General features: G+C 39.7%; 1 protein-coding gene across 18 annotated transcripts in view; it reads right to left on the bottom strand.

Annotated features, from left to right (window-relative positions):
- Positions 1–19387, bottom strand: part of kif1b (kinesin family member 1B) — a 77084-nt gene that overhangs the window by 20446 nt on the left and 37251 nt on the right. For 8 of the 18 annotated variants that reach the window (XM_074645073.1, XM_074645076.1, XM_074645082.1 and 5 more), the window contains 10 exons: positions 19275–19381; positions 18860–18943; positions 17419–17602; positions 17238–17310; positions 7537–7642; positions 7404–7421; positions 6033–6181; positions 4263–4441; positions 4000–4137; positions 2021–2272 (listed from right to left, as the gene is read on the bottom strand). In XM_074645073.1, coding sequence (XP_074501174.1) covers positions 2021–2272; positions 4000–4137; positions 4263–4441; positions 6033–6181; positions 7404–7421; positions 7537–7642; positions 17238–17310; positions 17419–17602; positions 18860–18943; positions 19275–19381 — 1290 coding nt within the window. Of the gene's footprint in view, positions 1–2020; positions 2273–3999; positions 4138–4262; positions 4442–6032; positions 6182–7403; positions 7422–7536; positions 7643–12436; positions 14083–17237; positions 17311–17418; positions 17603–18859; positions 18944–19274; positions 19382–19387 lie in introns of those variants that run through there. The other 10 variants (XM_074645075.1, XM_074645079.1, XM_074645081.1 and 7 more) reach the window with 4 other exon arrangements.

Below are 19387 nucleotides of genomic sequence, written 5' to 3'. Positions count from 1 at the left end.
AATCCCTGAAGTCACAGTGAAGAGGTAGCTGAGCTACGGCCGTTGCAGAGTGTGGTTGGCGTGTCACCGCCACTGATCTAAGACTGGCTGTTTGTTACTCAGCTATGACGTTTACGCCTCGGCACGACGTGTGCTGTGATTTCAAATGCCGCTGCAGCGTATTATTTCATCCTGACAATAAATTAAAACACAAATAAGCAAAATTATGTGTCAACTACTAGTGAGTTATTATCTACAAATACATCCAGAGAGCAATGTTAAAACAAACAAGGTTATAAAAACAAATGTTTATGTAATAAATAAATAAATTAAAATCAAACAAAGGTTTAAAGGATAACAAAATTAAATGACAGACAGCAAATACATGTAGTTCACACACAGATGGGAGTTAATACAGTCAGCGCTGCGATGGTGGCGGGGAGGATGAGACATCACGCTGGGAGGAGGCGGAGAGAAAAGGATGGTGGCTTTTCAATTTTTTGGGGGAAATTAAAAGTAACTCACACAAAGCAGGCCTGTGAGCACAGAAGCATGACTAATCATATTAAATTCAAAAACTGGTCCAATTTATCTCTTGCAAAGCTTCTATTAATACACGATCTGATTCTGAAATTATTCTTTCACCAGGGAGGGCTTTACTGATAATTAATAAGGGATACGCTTTTTAGTATTCGTATTAAGATTCTGATTTGCCACAGCTCCCGAAATAATACGTAAAATGATATCTATATATGTATCCTACATACTTAAACATCTGTTGAACACTGCTGTTGGCTGCAACATCAGTCTGTCCATCATCTATTACAGCATCTTAATAGACTGCACATGATCCATGAAATCTATTTTATAAAATGTTAATTATCATTTGCATGTTTTTTTTAATTTTTTTTTACATATGTGTTCCCCCCCTCTATTTCACTCTTAATCTGTGTTATTAAAAATAAACTACATTAAAGCTGAAGTAGGCGAGATCGGAGCAAATGTGATTTAAAACAGTTATTTTTATAAAACGGTCGCTATATCGTGACAGTAGTACATGGAACAGGTAACCTGAAAAGAAATCATGTGACTTTGTGCTCCTAACTGCATCTGCAACATTTCACAGACCGGAGGAAAACAAGCAGCAGATGGACAGCAGACCTCTGATCAGCTTTGACTATCTATGAGAGCCGGCTGCGGCTGTCAATCAATCACTCACGAACTCCGACCAAACGGTCAAACTAGGCAGCGCTGATCAAATATGAATCAATATTATGTTACGTTAATGCCTATTTCTCTCCTCAAGTGTTTTCAGAATCATCTTGTAGTGCACGGTTTAGCTGTAAAATGAGAAAGTTTCATTGTGAAATCTGGCGAAGGAACGCCAAGATCCAATCACATGACCGGAGCACAGCCAATAGGAACGCTCTCTCAATGAAATGACCTGTGATTGGTCAAAGTCTCCCGTCATGGGGTAGATTTTCTAAAGCCTGAAAACAGAGCCATGAGGAGATGCAGAAGTCTAGTTTTCTCTCAGAACACTTGAATTACAATATGCTGAAAGGTTATTATGGAATTTTTGCCCAATGATGCCAAAAATATACTGCCTACTGCAGCTTTAAACTAGGGCTGCAACTAACAATTATTTTCATTGTCGATTAATCTGTCGATTATTTCTCGATTAATCGATTAGTTGTTTGGTCTATAAAATGTCAGAAAATGGTGAAAAATGTTGATCAGTGTTTCCCAAAGCCCAAGATGACGTCCTCAAATGTCTTGTTTTGTCCCCAACTCAAAGATATTCAGTTTACTGTCATAGAGGAGTAAAGAAACCAGAAAATATTCACATTTAAGAAGCTGCAATCAGAGAATTTAGACTTTTTTCCCTTCAAAAATGACACAAACTGATTAATCAATTATCAAAATAGTTGGCGATTAATTGTTGCAGCTCTACACTAAACCAAGCCATCCTCCATCCACACTCCTGCCCCAGCCTGTGTGCGTGGAGTACGTGGGAACGCCGCTGCCGGGTCACACCAACCTTCCCACCAGGATGAACCAGGGGGAGCGGTCGTAGAACGGGTCCTGGCCGTCGCTGAAGATGTCCGAGCCCTCTTCGGTGCCGGCGTCCGAGCTGGTGTCGTCCACAAAAGCCTCGTCGTCGATCAAGTCGGACATCTCGCTCTGGCGCTCGTCCGCCAGCTCGGTGATCTCCGAGTCGGTGGTGGAGAAGGTGGGCGAGGGCGTGCGGTCGGCCAGGCGTTCGTTAACACATCCATTGAAGATGGGGGAGCTGAGCGGGTCGGTAGTTTGGGAACAGTGGCAAGAACCAAGGAAAGGTAGCAATGGAGTAATAGAAGAGTTAAACAGGCCACTTCATTAAGTACTTGTTTTCTCACAAATCGTGTACAATAAATCAATTGAGAAAATCATTTTTTCTAATACTACTACTTTAAATCTATTGCCAACAACAAGAAGGATTAATTTAATAAAGAGCAGGTATTATGAGAAGCTGCCAGGCGTCACAGCAGTTTATAGAAACATGCCTATTTTATACCAAAATGAAATGCCACTTTGAAAGTGGATTAACATATAAATCTTCTAATGTATGCCGGCTGAAAGAGGATAAAATACCACAAATTTCCACTTTTACCCAAATCCACTAACAAGCTTTTGTATGAACTGGAAGAGATTTCAACATGAGAATGGCACAAAAAACACAGCAAAATGATACAACGGGTAAATGAAAATGACAATTTATGATGATAAAAAAATAAAAACAACTTAAAATGTGATGTAAAATAAAATGAATAAATACACAAAGGAATATTGGCATGAAATCAAAAACACCAAATAAAATCACAAATGTAACATCAACTTATTAACATGACATAAAAAAAAAAATACAATGAAAGATTTATAAAGAACAACAAAATAACTCAAGACATAAATGAAGTGATATCACTGATACACATGACTCCGATGACAGAAAATAAATCTGTGTAACAGCATTTAACCATGAAAATGAACAATGGAATGGAAGTAAATGCATAGATCCATTTTAAAGGTGCTGTTGATAACATTTATAACATTCAGCCACTAGATGTCGCATTCTCCCTCCCCTGTTCCATTGCTTTCACTTCACAACAAGTCGTTGCCGGACACTTACCGTCAATCTCAGCTAAATATAATTTTTTTCCAAACTAACTGACGACCCAGAGATACCACTTGATATTGGCTCTCAACCCTCGTTAAAAGTGGGAACCATTTGTTTTTCTTTATTTTATTCTATTTATTTATTTATTTATCTATCTATTTTGTTTTTATTTATTTTTGTTTATTATTATTCCTATTTTATTTTTTTTATTCTATTTCTAACTTTATCTCTCATTTTTATTTTACTTTTATTTATTTATTCTTTTTCAATTCCTTTTCTATATTTATCTTCTCTTCTCTCCTAATATAAATATAAACAAACATGTTATTCTTCCTCCCCTGTACATTTATGTTTTCTCTGGGTCTGTGGACGATGAATATTATTCACCCCTACTCAATGGAACAATGTATGGACATTGAGGGGACGCCGAAGCTCACGGACTGCTGCCTAAGGACAATTATGGCCCTGTTGTGTCTTAAAACATGTGACTGTGCTGTACGACTGTACAGGGAACCAAACGTCAGATATCTTCCACAGAGATAAACAAAACATTAATTTTGACCCGCCAAAATCTTTAAAATTCACAATCATTATACATTTTTTTCAGGAAAGCTATACTGTTATTTGACGCCTTTCTAAAGGCTCTGTAGATGTGTGTGTTTTTTAAATATTAGTTCACATAAAAATGTTATCAATAAGACCTTTTAGTAAATGGATCACAAAAGCTGATTAAGTGAAGCCACAAAAACAAAACTTAGAACTCAATCAGGAATCAACCAGCACAACAAACTATATATTCAGACAGGACGTGTGGTGATTAACTACAGTAACATAATGCAGTATTTGTTGTTGGGTTTACGTACCTCCCCACAAGTTTAAACCAATGGAAGCGGTCATAGAAGGGGTCGTTCCCTGTCAGAGTGCCCTCGCCGTCCTCCTGGTTTGCGGAGGCCATTTCTCCAGCTCGGTCGTACATCTCTCTCATCTGGTCCAGCCGCTGCCTGCGAATGATGACAGAGTGCACGTCACATTAATGAAGAGGCAGAAAGAGAATATACGGCTCACCTGACGAATGACATATCTGATTAAAACCAGGACTAGTTTAAAGTATGGTTAAGGGCCTTACTTGAGTTTATCAAGGGACCAGTAGTGTGTGGCTCCGTTCTTCAGGTCCTGAACTTCCACGGCGACCACGGTGCGAGGGAACGGCCGGGCGTCACGCTCTTTCTCCGGCTCTGGCGACAGGAGCTCAGGAGGCAGCGGAGAGTACAGGGTGTCGGTCAGCAGGACAAACTGGAACTGGACCTTAAAGGATGGGAGAGAGGGAAGAATAAAATGGAGAGTTTAAAAAAACATCAACAAGAGAATACAAACACGAGACGCCGCTCTGACCTGAAGGGTTCTGACTTTTAACTCTGAACCTTTAGTCAAGATTTCATGTCAATTAAATGACTCAGGAGACGTGCAGGGCTCAGATATACCGAGGTTGAAAGGTCAAACAAATCCATAGCACCGTCCATTTTGTGGTCTCTGTCTTCCCAGCATCCTCTGCTAAACCAATTAACAACACTGGATATAAATTACAGACAGAAACCCAAAGATAAATAAAAATCCTCTTTGTGACAGTCTCCATTATCAATCACGTAGCGCCGAGAACTGGACGAGAACATAAATCAAAGCGGTCTCCTGACGGGGAAGGTGGACACATCGCAGGCCAGCTCTTGATTCTTGACTAATTTAATTTCTCTATGTGACGACGCGGCGCTCTGGGTGACGTGAAGGATTGCCTTCTGCACAAACACACATTAAGTTGAGTGTCCAGTGAAATAAATCACGAGCATCACGCTGGGCTGAATAGAAATCTTAGTCAATCTTGTGGGCGTCTGTCATGACGTCATCACGCCGTCATCTCGCTTCACAGTCGAACATCCCAGAACCTGATGCTCAATATGCTCAATGGCTACGAGGGTGATTCACCTCTCTAAATGTGGCTGCCAGGAGAGTACGGGATTGGAGGCTACATGACTACATTTAGGATTGGGCAATATGACGGTATATATCGTGCAACGGTAGAAATGTGTCCACCGGTAGAGATTTGGCAATACCGTTTCCTCCACGGTAGCAATTCTCGTGTTATCTCACGAATCCAGCTGCCTCGCAAGGTAGCAAGATTTGGGCAGACATGAAGGAGGAGTGTGAAGTTGTAAATACAGAGCAGAAGGAGGCATCCCAACCAACCCAAGATGAGGAAGAACTGTGGTTACAAGATTACCAGACATTTGCTCACTATTTTGTTACGTCAGCTTTTTCAAATGAAAGATGAACAAATCGTCCAGGAAAAGTCAAATCTTTTTTCTTCTGGTATACTCTAAAATACAAATTTAAATATAAAGACAGGCTGGTATTTATTTGCACTTAAAATTATTGTTCTCAGAAACCTTAAAGATTCCATTTTGAAAGGATTTCAGTTTTACTGTTTTGAGTCTTTTCTTTTTAACTCGAGCGTTGTCTCATGTGAGGCAGTTGTTTTTGTTTGAATGGAAGTCCAAATAAAAGAAGAAAAATAAGCCAAAGTGATGAAGCACGGCATGGTTATTTCAAACCATTTTTTAGTTGAATTTATGGAATAATTGCTGTATCGGGATATATACCGTTACCGTGATATGAAATCACATACACCGTGACAAGATTTTGTCCATATCGCCCACCGCTACTTAGGATCACCAATTTACATCATCCTTTACACACAAGCTTTATTCAGCTTTTCACATCACTACTTTGTGCTGCACAAATTAAGTTTATCATTTATTCTTGACTCTCAAAGCTGGAAAACCTGCCTTTAACCAACGCTAAACTACGCTAAAGTAAACTGAAATATATATATTTTTGTGCTTACTTTCTTCTTTAGCTCCACACTAATGGCGTTGGCCTCCTTCAGGTAGACGGCGTTCCCCCACAGCTGGTCACGGAGGGAGGTGAACTGATGGTACCTCCACTTCCTGAAACCCCACTGAGCCAACTCAAACTCGTGCTGAGTCCATGGCACTGCAGGGAGGCGGGAGACACGGGGCATGTTAACATGCACATACACTTAAACACACCCATACACACACGCACAATGTAAATACACATAACACCAAAAAAGGACCGTGCCAGTGGTTTTACTTGTTTCAGCCCAACTACAAACCCTGTGTACTTTAATCCATTGTGTGGAATATGTTGTCAGCTTTATTTTAAGTCAATATTTCTTGCAAGCAGCGGCTGTGCTGAAAGCCTTTTCCTTTATGATGCGTCCAGGGACCTCCAAGATCAGAATTTACAGTTACAGCTGCAGAAAAGCATTAAATTCACAAGCACTGTTTTAGGAAAATCAAACCCAGAAGACAAAAAGGGAGGAAATATGGACGTCATCCAAATGCAAAGAAAAGTTTAAACACAGGATTAGAACCTGCTATTGCTCTCAACTTGATTACCAACTATTTAAAAGTGAATAGTTTTACTTAACCTAAACATCACGTTGATGGATGAGATGACTCTAAATGTATAAGGAGTCTGAGTTAATCATTCTGATGCTGTTAAAGGTTTGGTGAAATCCATAGGTCTGTCCTCGACCACAGAAAATATTAGTCGACTAACATTCATTTGATTTTGTCGACTAATTGATTAGAAAGAATCACTCAAAAGCACCACTTTAAATCTTGTGATGGATAGATAGATGGATAGATGGATAGATAGATACTTTATTGATCCCGAGGGAAATTCAAGATAAGTAAAATAAGTAATTCAGCATGAAAAAGTATAAAAAACGGCTAATCGACTCCAGAAATCTGAGGCGAGTAAGACCAAAACGACTGATTAGTCTTCTAATCGCCCTAGAAATCAATAATATTTGTAGATACAGGAGTAAATTAGGACTTTATCATCAATAAAGTCAGACACGGACAAAAGAGATGTAGGGAAATGTACAGTATATATATATTCAAAGACTGCTTGCTTTGGAACATTGTTGTCAGTAATTTATAGGCAATTTGTAGTTGTTGGGCTAAAACATGAAAAACTATAAGTATGGTCCTTTAGACTAAAAGTCAAATGTTTTTTTATTAGTAGTAGTGTGTTTTTTATTTCAAAGGAATTAGATGATATTTTACTTATGGACTAGTTGGACTTAATACCTTGAATGAGTAATTAGTATGGCAATATTAACACATTTTAATTAATCTGAATGAAGTTGATATTATATTCTTCTGATTATAAAACGGATACGCACATCCCTGAAGTTTAGGCTCTGGACAGAAATTTGGAAGAAAACACACATGCATTTTTTATATATATATTTTTGTTGGGGCTTAAATACATTAAGTAAAGAAATATCTGCAGGACTGAAGAGTTACAGTACATACCTTCCTCTTCCTCCTCCTCCTCCAACTCTTCTTCATCAGGCGTCTCGGCCACCAGAGAAATAATCTCCACCTGTTTCTGGAGTTCCTGCAATTTGCTCTCGTACACCTGGACACCGACACAGAACAGGGACGAGGACACAGAACAGGGACAATTCTCCATCAGCCGCAGAACAACCGGTGAATTTAGCGAGCCGCGTGCACAACACATTTCAACCCAGAAACACGGCGTATTATCTTGGGGATTACTGCAGTCTGTGCTGAAAACTTTGGTTACTGGTTCAAATGATGCATGGATACATGAAGCTGGATGTGTAAATAATGCAATGTGACATGAAAGTGGGTTTACAGTTACATAAAAAGCTATGGATTACTTGGAAGATCTGAGAGGATAAAATATATTACACAATCAATATTCACGTGTGTCTACTGTGCGTGATAAATAATAAAACATAATCCAAAACTAAAAATCAGAAATAATTGGAGAGTTCTGGTCAAAAAAGTACAAAGAAAGTATTATAATTTCTACTTTATACAAAAATAGTCCAATTCTTGAGCCAATGCAATGAATGTTTCTGAAATGAGTACACAATGTTCTGGGAATAAAACTTGATGAAACAATGAAATAAGATGGAATGGAAGAGGAGAGATGGTGCTGGTAGAAGCTGAGTCAACTGTAATCCAATGAGGGGCGCCATCATCATCATCAGAAGAGCGGGACAGGCTTGTGGTCCCAATGACCTCATCCTGTTTGTTCAGTGTCTTCGGGGGAAGACAATGCAGCCTTTTCACTCGTCATTAACCTCCTCGCTGCTGAAATCCTGCCAGCAAGCTAAAAGCTCTGAATTCTCTCCATTCAAAAGACAACCACTGGGAATCCAAAGTTTTACTGAATGTAGTCATCTACATGAAAGCTGCTATAGTAACACAATGTGTACTATAATGTAGCATGTGAATATTTAAATTCACAAATAAGTTGAAAGACAGCAAAGGCTAAATGTAATAGCTAAAAACTTGTTAATGAAATGAGGTGAATGCAAACTAATCCAATTTTCATACCCATCTCCATGTTGCATGTGAGACATTGTCATGATGTAGTATTAAAGGGATAGTTTTGGTGTTACTGAGGTACTTATCCATAGTCAGTGTATTAACTACAGTAGATGACGGCCCCAGTTTGGAGAAGCACACAGGAGTTACCGCAAAGAACCAAAGCGTTGTACAGCTGTGGACGGGGCAGGCAGCAAAACGTATTTTAGCCACCTAAAAGAAATCAATATCACTTCAAGTGTACGTTATATTTAGAACATTTTCACCTTGCCGTGAGACAGCTACACAGTCTATGTTTCCAACAGGGAACTGAAGCTGTTATCTGTGCTCTCGTCAAAGCAACCAGACTCCATTGAAAAAAACTGGGGTTTTTTTGCGTTATCATGTGACTTTAGTTAGTTCAGATTCACCAAAGTCATGCAATAACGCAAACAAAGTAACCGATTGAGAAAGCGGTAGACCGGCAAAACCGCGTGTTCTGCAAGGTAAAAATTACTGTTTTTTTTCCAATGGAGTCTGGTGGCTCTTGCGAGAGCAAAGATGGATACAACGGCTTCAGTTCCTTGTCGAAAATATTGTAAATATAGCGTCCACAGCAGTACATCGGTACTCCTGTCTGCTTCTCCAAGCTGGAGGCGTGCCGGCCATCACCGACTCTAGGTAACACACTGACTATGGATAAGTACCTCATATAACCCCACTTCAAAACACCCAAACTATCCCTTTAAATGATTACAGTAATAAGAAATGGCTAATAGTATGGCTTTTTGCATGTTATACGGACTTGAGGTGTTTCACATGGTCACTCTTGTGTTGTGCAAACATGCAGAGATCTGCGTCTGTCCCTAAACTTGGTTTACTGGCAGTGAAGAACAAATACCACCCATATATAACAAATAACTGCACTTGGAGCATGTCATTTTATTTCAGTCATATTTTTGAAAATCCTCCAGCAACACAGGGATTCAGTATATCCTTACCTTGTTCACATATGCACAGACTGTATGTTTGCACACAAAGTGCTCGATTACGGAGCAACACAACTTGGTACGTAGCCACGACGAGGCACTTGATATCGCAGATTCAAAAAAGCAGATGTACAACACTCAACAGACACTTTGAGTTGAGACCTAACACCGACATATAATTATGTATATTTCAAAAGATGCAGTAATCTGTCCATTTGATATTACTTTCCAGCTTACCTGGTCGCCATCAGCACCAGTGCATATATATATATATATATATATATATATATATATATATATATATATATATATACGTAAAATAACATTCTTTAATGTAGCATTTATTATGGATGAGGAAATGTGAGCATGCAAAGATAGTCAAAGACAATGAGGCGTACGGTGGAGAGAGGCTAGACTTGCATATATCATTTGGTTTTTGTTACAGCGTAGTACGGCAGAATATAAACTGTCAAAACTATAAAAACACAGAAAATCATTTCATCATTCTGCACCCAAGTTTAAACATCTTGATAAGGTCTCTCCCACGCTGCTGAGTGTCACTGCTTCTCTAAAATGATTTGAAGGCCATCTGGTACATAAATGTTATAATGAATGGGTTCTTTTTAAAGCTACGAAACGCAGCGAGGAAAAGGCAGGTTGACAGGCTGCTAATTCAAATAAGCATCAGCTACAGCAGAGAGAGGTAAAAAAAAAAAACTGATTTCATCGCTCTGATAGATCTACCAGGTTGCATGAGTATGTGGCGTTTTTAATGCAGCTAAAACAAGGCAGTCCTCAAAAAACTCCCCCGAACAACATTATGCAAACACTTCCTTCAAGTCTTTGTCCTCCCTCCAACATTTCTTTAAGGCGAGTCTTTGGGAGCCATGACAACACTCTGCAGGACGTCTCTGTGCTAACTCAGTCAACCACAAAACCCAGAATGTGATTTTTCAGATCGCATGAAAACGGAAATCAGAGCTTAGTTCATGATGCGTCGTTTATACAGGAAGGGCGGGAAATTATTTTCTGGACTGGTCACAGTGACACTTTAGAATAGATATCATTTTGTATCTTACAGTTCGGTCCATCTCCGAGCATTTCAGCATAGTGTTTTCTTACATTTGATAGTAAACTCCAGGATTCAGAGAGAACATATTATGAAAGCATCCTGGAGAGAAATATACCAGTATATAAAATGTGGGTAGTTTAGATGTTTAAAAAAAAAAATACAGTTTTAAGAACTTATTGCTTTACATTAAAATGAGTGTCTTCACTAACTAACTAATTATCCGGGAAGTGCAAAATATAAGTAGGTAGCAGTTACATATTTAAAATAAATCAAAAAAGAAAGAAAGAAATCAAGCAATCAAGTGGCTTATTAAGAGTTTGAATAAATCAGCTTGTTATTACTAAAATGTTAGTTTGGTTAAATTTTAGAGACGCACCAATCCAATTTTTTTTCCAGTTCTGATCTGATTCTGATACCTGAATTTGGATATCAGTGGATACCGATTTAATATATCCGATATCAGAGCTCTTTTTAAAAAAAAATTTGCAATTTGCATTGCAGTGCAATTTTGCATTAAATTGTGTAATAGTGTAAAATGTAGGACAGTCGGTTAAAATATTTAAATCACGATTAATCGCATGATTGTCCATAGTTAACCATGATTAACTGCACATTTTTTTATCTGTTCAAAATGTACCTTAAAGGGAGATTTGTCAAGTATTTAATACTCTTATCAACATGGGAGTGGGCGAATATGCTGCTTTATGCAAATGTATGTATATATTTATTATTGGAAATCAGTTAACACAAAACTATGATGAATATTGTTCAGAAACCTAAAAATCGCAAGTTGCATTATTAGTAATTGGTAGCGTTAAAATGTATTTGAAGTGTAGGTTAAGTAGGCTTCACATACAAACAGGTGTAGGAATGCCAATTGCTATGGCAACTCCTTTAATGTTTTGAAAAAACTTGAACAAATCAAGTTCCCAGCAAACCTACATGTAGATTTCTATACATGAGTAATAAAGTCAAACGTAATAAGAGAATTTCAAAGGAGAGCGCAATGGCAAATTGACATATTTATATGTATCGGTAACATCAGTGTCAGTATCGGAACCCAATACTAGATATTGGATTGAATCGGTCCCGTCTCTACCAATTTTTGCATAAGTACTGAATTAAAAAGAAGGGAAAAGAACTATTAAATTTTAAATGCACAGCAGGATTAATACGGTTAGTGCATAAAAAAAAGGCACCTTTTGAATACCACTTTCTTTGACCACTATTTCAGTCTATTTAAAAGGCAGTCACGCAATCGACTATTAGTGCATCAAGTTATTCCATAATCAATTTTAACATGCTGGTCTTTTGATTCCAGATCTAGGCCAGTGGTGATTTATGAGGTACAACACAAAAATGTAAAACTGAGAACTGATTCTTCCATCCTAATGTTCGATTACATAGAAATAAAGAAATATAGGGTGTAGGTAGGGTTCTTAATTTTGGCTACAGTAGCAACCAAAAGTCTTGATGAAAACACTTCAATGTGTTCATACTGTAGTGGCTAAAACACTCATGATAAATCAATAATAAAATGACGAAAGATGTAAACTCAGAAATTCAACCATAAAGATAATTTTGGCAAATCAAAGCATGACTGATGAATCGTCACACATGCTGAAAAATGAGCTGAGTAGGCATGGTGTGTGAAAATAATAAAAAAAACAGTCCCTTTATCATCTGTTGGCTTCAATTCCTTATGACAGCTCTCCCAATGCTAGTGAAGCACACAATGCAGCAAAAACTGATAAAACGGCATATATTATGATGATAATGATGATGATAAAATGTCTTCTTATAATACATACAATACTTTTGGATCAACCAATAACACACTAATCAAGTGCAAAAGTCACAGTCGGTTCAAGCTGTTTGACTCACGTGATTGTGAGCTGTTGTGATCTGTAATGTGTTTTGCCTACTAAAAGTTTATAAACTAGTTCCTCTCAGTCCCTCTCAGACCGCCGTCTCTCTGCTGGCTTTTAGATTCGGGGCTGACATTTGCCTGCGCATTCGCGGAGGTGCCTGAAAGTTGATTGGATGGTTAGCGTGGTCGGTGTGATGGTACTGCTGGTAGCCGTTGTATCTGCCATCTGTATACACCATGTTATCATAGTGGCAGGGCTGCTGTTGATGTTGTGGCTGGGGCTGGTGCTGGCGAGGCTGGTAGAAAGCTTGCGTGTGCCTCCTGTTGCTTTCAGACTGCTGCAGTGACTCCATGGAGCCAGACGGCCGCTGGCGGTGATTAAATGAGTTGCTGCGGCCTCGTTCGTAGGGCGGCTGGTTCGGGTTGTTCCTATAGTTATGTCTGTGACCCTGGCTTAAACCTTGCTCCGAGTCTTTGCCCCTGCGCTGGACTGATGGGCTTGGCAATGGGGGACTGACTTGGATGAGTGAAGCGGCCATCATTTCTCCAGACTGCAGTCCATCTCCGGCTTGGCTTTCTCCCTCTTCTTCCTCTACAGCTTCTTTGGGCACCTTGAGCTCAATGACCTGCTGATCTGTGATTATGATATGAGTGCCAGGGCTCCAGGAGTTGCGGTGCTTCGGGTTGCTTTTGAAGGGGAAGCGCAGCTTCCGGTCCTCTGGTGGTATAAAACGGTGCGGTCCGGTTTGCCGGCGGAGCTGCTTGGAGATCTCCTGTTGCTGAAGGCTCTTGAGGCGTACCTGCTCTTGACGCATCCAGCGCATGTGGCCTCGCTTTAGGGTCGAGTCATCTCCTGCACTTTGTAAATCTATCTCCTCTCCATCAGACTTTTCAGGCAAAGGAGGTTTTCCTTCTCGAGGGCTTGGAGTTGGGACAGCGCTAGTAGAAGTGGGAGGCTTTTCCTGGCTCTCTGGGGTGATGAGCGGAAGGACCTTTTCCATTTTGACCATCTTGTTCCTGAGAGCACGGATCTCCTCATCCTTCATATTGTTTTGTTTCTTCACCTCGTGCAAGATGTCCTCAAGTTTATCGATGTGCACCTTTAGGTCGTCCATAACAACCGCTCCTGCTCGAGGCCCATTGGTGATGACATCCTCAATGCGCTCATCGCCCACCCCTACAGTGTCCCAAACATCCCGAGCCACCGCCCTCCACGAGTCCCGCTCGTTGGGGTCCTTCTTGCTGTAGCTGGCACAAAGCTCCTTCATCTTCACGATAGCTAGGGCCTCAATTTCCTGCCGTGTTTGGCGGAAGTCATTGAGCGCCACTTCATAACAAATTTCCTTGACTGCCTGGATCTTCAGGTCAGAGATGGTCACCCACTTGGAGTCCTTGGTGATGCGACGCCGCTGAGGGATCTGGTACATTTTAACAGGCTCTCTTATCTTCCCACTGCTGGGTAATCCGCACTTTCTCACTATGGATTGTAGCTTGCTGGGGGGCAGCTTTTCCCTCAAGGAGGTGATCAGTCTCCAGCTCTCTTCACAAGACCTCTTATCTGAGTCATCCCCACTATCAGAGTCTCCGTCCTTGAGAAAACAACACAGGAAACAAACCAAAAGGGTTCCCCAAAACAAAAAAGGAGAAATTAAAATGGGAAATCAAAGAGAGGATGAAAAGATGGCTTTTTAAACAAAAGAATGAATAAAAGGTATAAATATGCAACATGGGAACTTCAACCACGAGTAAAGTTAAATCAGAATATAATACATCAGCTTAGACAGGTTTTTGCGGATCAGAATTATAAAATTTTGGATATTTACCAAAGATTATTCCACTATAATAATGGTATCTAAATATTGTGCATACATCATTCCTGTATAAGATGTATGGCAACATGCAGAATCCATCCATCCAGAATAATGTTCCAAATAAAGATAGAAAACAAATGAAACAGTGGCTTCCATTGACTTTCTTGCTTGTCGGTTTGTCATATTTTCTCTAGTAAAAGGCTGATATAGATATGAATAAACACCTTAAATGTTGTAAAGACTTTTCATATCCCCAATTTGAGGTATCAGCTTTAACAATATTGTTCCCAATGTTGCACATTGATATTAAAAGTAAAGGTAAAGCATGTCTATCATGATTAGAAAAGAAATATCAATAGAGGATAGTTGCTGATTGGAGCACTTCGGTATTGTTTTTTGTGATATTCCTCTTCGTAAATTGACAATTTGAAAGCTGGATCCCCAAACATGCTACAGTGGCATGCATGTAGATGCATTTTTGAGCTGTCTCCCCTTTAGTCCAGAAGCTTTTGAGTGGCTTTAGTGTTAGCAGTGAGTTAGAAGACAGAGTGTTTCTTGCAGTTGATCAGAAAGCCAGTAGAGAGAGAGGAGAGGCAGGAGTGAGGGTAAGGTGTTAATCCACTACAAGAAAGATGTTAGTTGGGAAAAAAATGCAGTTTCTCATTTTTTTTTGGTAGACAAAGTACATTACAGATCACAACCATTTGGTACAGATAATCCAGGTCTTGTGTATGATACTGTATCTGTGGCTAGAATTGGATATGTCGCTGGGAGCCTGAACCCCTATGCCTGTAGCTCTGCACATAAAAACCACCAGAGTACGGAAGAGGTCTGTGATTCAACTGTTGTTGTGCCGTGCCCTCAGTGGGCTACACAGATGCCAGGTAAGGCTAGCAAAGAGAGGTAGCCAAAGAAGTCAATGAGAAACCACATTGTCGCTATCTGTCAAAAATACTACAGCAGGAATTGTTTGTTATCGCAATGCATTGGACATGTCAGCAACTGCATTGGAGAGATGAAACTCAGGATAAAAACAGAGCAAGAAAAACTAGAAGTAGAAGTCTAATCCAAGCAAATCAACAGCCACGTCAAAGCTGACCAGCTCAACGGCAAAACACTGCAACTTAGTCCAGAACCAGTACTGAAGGAGTTAAGAAAACATGCTATTAACATGAACCATGCAAAAGCAGCGTCAATTTATAAAAACAAGAAGGCGATGTGTTTCAGTGCGTTACTGACAATCAGTTTTAAATCAATTTTGATCTTAACACCAAATCAACTTTAGCTGCAAGTTGCTGTTTTGCAAGATTCAGATCCACTATAGAAGACACGAGAAAAGTGAAAACAGGGATTTGGAAAAGGGGGAAGCTTTACGATCTATAATTCTCGCTCAATCAAATCGCTACAGAAAAAAAAAAAATCAGTTAAACTCAAAGAGGAAGAAAAAGCTCATCTGTCTCAAACCAGAAAACCTTCCATGCAAGAAGAACAGACATGCGCTAGGAATAAAACGCACCCACACACACACACACACACACATCTCAAAAGTATCAGAGCTCAGAGTGAGAATTAGTACCAGTCAGATTTAAATGCATTGAGTGAAACTATCATCCAAAATGCAAAAACTAGCTTTCCAATTGTAATTGACCATAGAAAAACCATGCTTTAACTTTGAATTCCACTTCATTCAACATTTCACTCAAAAAAATCACACACAAAATATCACAAACTAGCTGAATCACTCAAGAAGCTTCCTTTAACTATAAATAAAATGAAATAAGTAATATCTATTAAACCCACTCTGCAGTTTAACTTGTCTTCAACTTCTAGGGCCCTATGAAATCTGTTGTACAGGGACTGTACGTAACGTTTTACACATATAATCATTTTTTATTGCAAATGAGGGAACAGGTTGTAACCTAACTTAAAAAATGAGAGCTTCCGCGACTTTCTGTGTTTCCTCTATCAGCCTATAGACTGCTTTTTATGTGAAGGACTCGGGTTCCAGCTGATGTGACGTATTGCGCGTTTGCGTGTGTCTACTCTCTTCAGCGCAGCTACAGGGATAGCTAACGATAGCTAACAGTTGGTTAGAAACGTAGTCTGCTAACGCCAACAAACGGCCAGCCTCCACCACGACGACTCAGACTCCAACACAAACTCCACGGAAGCACAAAAAAAACTAAATTATATCTGGTGAAGCCCGTTTGGCAAAGCAGGAATGTGACTGACGTCGGGGTGAAAACTAATGTTGTGAGAGTGTGTGTGTGTGCACATGGAAGTGAGTGGTGAGGCAAGAGAGAGAGAGCGGCAGCGAGTGTGTGAGAAAACGAGCGGCCGTGCAGAAGAGAGTTAGTTTAGCTCTGAGCATATCAAGTGAATGTTGCTAATGTTAAACAACGTGATACCTGTCAATCACGTTCAGGCTCTTGTGTGTCGCCTCATTGTTTTGACCGATGCTCGCTCGCGCCTACGTAGTGCGAGCACAAGCGCGAGCAACAAGACGCCGGCTTTCGTTGGCTTTACGGCTTCAGGTGTCACTGTTAACAAGCAATTTCTGATTCTTACATTGAGTCCCTTTAAGTTTCTATGTTTCATTTTTTCACAAATTATGTGTTTTCCGTTTTTTTCTGAATCATGTATGTTAAAATTTAAGCAAATTAGAAAACAATTAAATTAAAAAAACAAACAAACAAAAAACGCTTATAATGGCAGGGAAAACCCTGAATTTTATAAATTGCATCCACATTTTGGCAAATTCCACGATATAGTCCGCGTTTTACAGTTGATTTCATTATTAATATCAAATTCCGCGATTACATCTGTGTTTTCCGCATCGCAGAAATCATAGGGCCATAAACATCTAACGGATAAACTGAATCCATAAAATTCACAAAGTGGGTTTGATTAAATTCCAGCGTGTTTGAACTCACCAGTCGCTGTTGCTCCAGAAGTTGGTCTGCTTCCTCCTTCTCCTTCTTGTACAAGATTTCCATCTCAGTGAGCCTACATAAAAGGAGTAGAATATATATTGTGAAACGCGTCACACAATCCATAACCAATCAGACTTAGAAGTTCATTTAAATACAGCTATCCACAGGATGGATTGCGTACCTTTTCTCCATCTCCTGCTTCATGTCGATGCCCTGCTTCTCCAGGAGCTCCCTCTGAGCAAAGGTCCAATCCACCGGCTCCACGGGGGTTTCGGCAGTCGGCGTCTTCTCCTCCCTTTCAGCTCGGGCCTGTTCCGGGTGGTTGAACCGGAACACGTGGTTCTTTCCCATAATGATGCGGTTACCTGAAAGAAGATGGCGCAGGAATAAGCGTGGAGAGAGCATGAAATTAGCAAAGACCTTGTTCCTTCAGTGCTGATAGAACACTGTGAATGTAAGAGCTCCAAATTTGTTTTTTGAATTAAAGTTAGAGCACCACAAGGGGTGCAATGAGCCAGATTGTGAAACTTTGAGTTATGAAGCCCCAGGAAAAAAACATTATATGATTTAAATTAATTATAGCTATTAGGATATCAGTCATCTCATGTCGGCAGGGTCTGAAATTAGCACCCGCCACTTTGGCAGGCAGGGAAAAGACTAGTGATGGGAATAGAGAACCATAGTTGTCCACTTTCTCTTTGTCTGCCTCTGTGACTATCGATTCCTCTTATTGATGCTTACCGACAGTTACACATGCACAATGACGTATACGCACATTGTATCATGTTTCGGTTTGTTTGGCCGGACACACGATGGAGAGAAAAAAAGCGCTCAAAAGCGTGACGCTACTAAACCTGAGGGGACACACCCTATTTTTCCCAGATAATGCGACACTGTGAACAACAAACTCGTGTTTAAATCAACAGGAGGAGAGTTTGTAATGTTATCTGTTAGAAGCAGGTGGGCAGCACAGTCCTGATTGGATAAATAGCGGAGCTACTAACGTTAACGGAGGTGCCATTCAGTTATTATTGTGAGGCGTTCAAAGTCTGCTCAGGAAAAAGGACTATTAGGTGAAGGTAAATTATAACGTTATCATGATGTGTTAAAACGTAATTTCGTAAAATTAAGTTTTTGGTGAGAAACTTGAATAAATCCAGTTGTTTGAAGGAGATGTTTTCACAGTAATATAAAATAGATATTAGAGAGAGAATTATGACCTGTTTAACTTCCTAACAACTTTTTTAATCAAAGCAAATATTTAAATAATCATTTGAAATCTTTTGTGTTTTTCTGCATATAACCACTATAAATGACAATAAGAAAGTACAGTACTGTGTACCCTCCATGGTGTAATTCAATCACTGTATTTACCATGTATATAATGTTTTTTGTGTAAAATATATCGAACATTGAATGACATCAGATCTAAAATGTTATTCCTTCATTTAGCGCATAGATTTCAAAAGTGGCAGATAAAATTTCTGAGTGGCAGACAAAAAAAAAGTTGTCTGCCACAGTGGTAGGAAGTGAAAAAAGTTAATTTCAGACCCTGCATGTCGGCCTACACAGATAATACAAACACCACATTTACAGATTATTTACAACAATGAAATATGTACCTGAACGAAGTTGGATTGAATCCTCAACACGTTTGCCGTTGACGTAGGTTTCTGATCCCTCGCAGGGCACCAGCATGACGATGACTTCAGCAAAAACACATCAACCAATCATCAGTGAGACATTCCGGAAAGCATCATCATTGTCCGTTTTTTAAATGGTAAAGGACAAATATCTAATCCAGCGTACGTAGCGACTACTGACATTAAGGGCATAATGTTTCCATTAGCAACAGAAGATGAATCTTGAGTCTATCTTCATTATGCACCAATGTCATCCATTGACAAAGTGCCTCGGGGTTGCTTTTGCAGGTATTTAGGGGGCTATTAGAGCAGAAAAATTATCTACCAACTCTGCTTAATTCAAAATAATCCAGATAACACAACACAAAAGCAAACTCATAATATGACGCCTCACCATTTCCATTGGCATTCCTCTCGCTGCGGAAGATGCAGTGCTCTTCCTTGATGTGCGCACCACTTAAAACGATGTCCTGTCGTCTTTCAGCATCAGCCTGACCCACCCTGAAA

The sequence above is a fragment of the Sebastes fasciatus genome, chromosome 8 (assembly GCF_043250625.1).
Source record: "Sebastes fasciatus isolate fSebFas1 chromosome 8, fSebFas1.pri, whole genome shotgun sequence".
Taxonomy (NCBI): Eukaryota; Metazoa; Chordata; class Actinopteri; order Perciformes; family Sebastidae; genus Sebastes; species Sebastes fasciatus.
The sequence above is the reverse complement of the archived record's forward strand: the minus strand, read 5'-3'. Positions and strand labels throughout refer to the sequence as shown.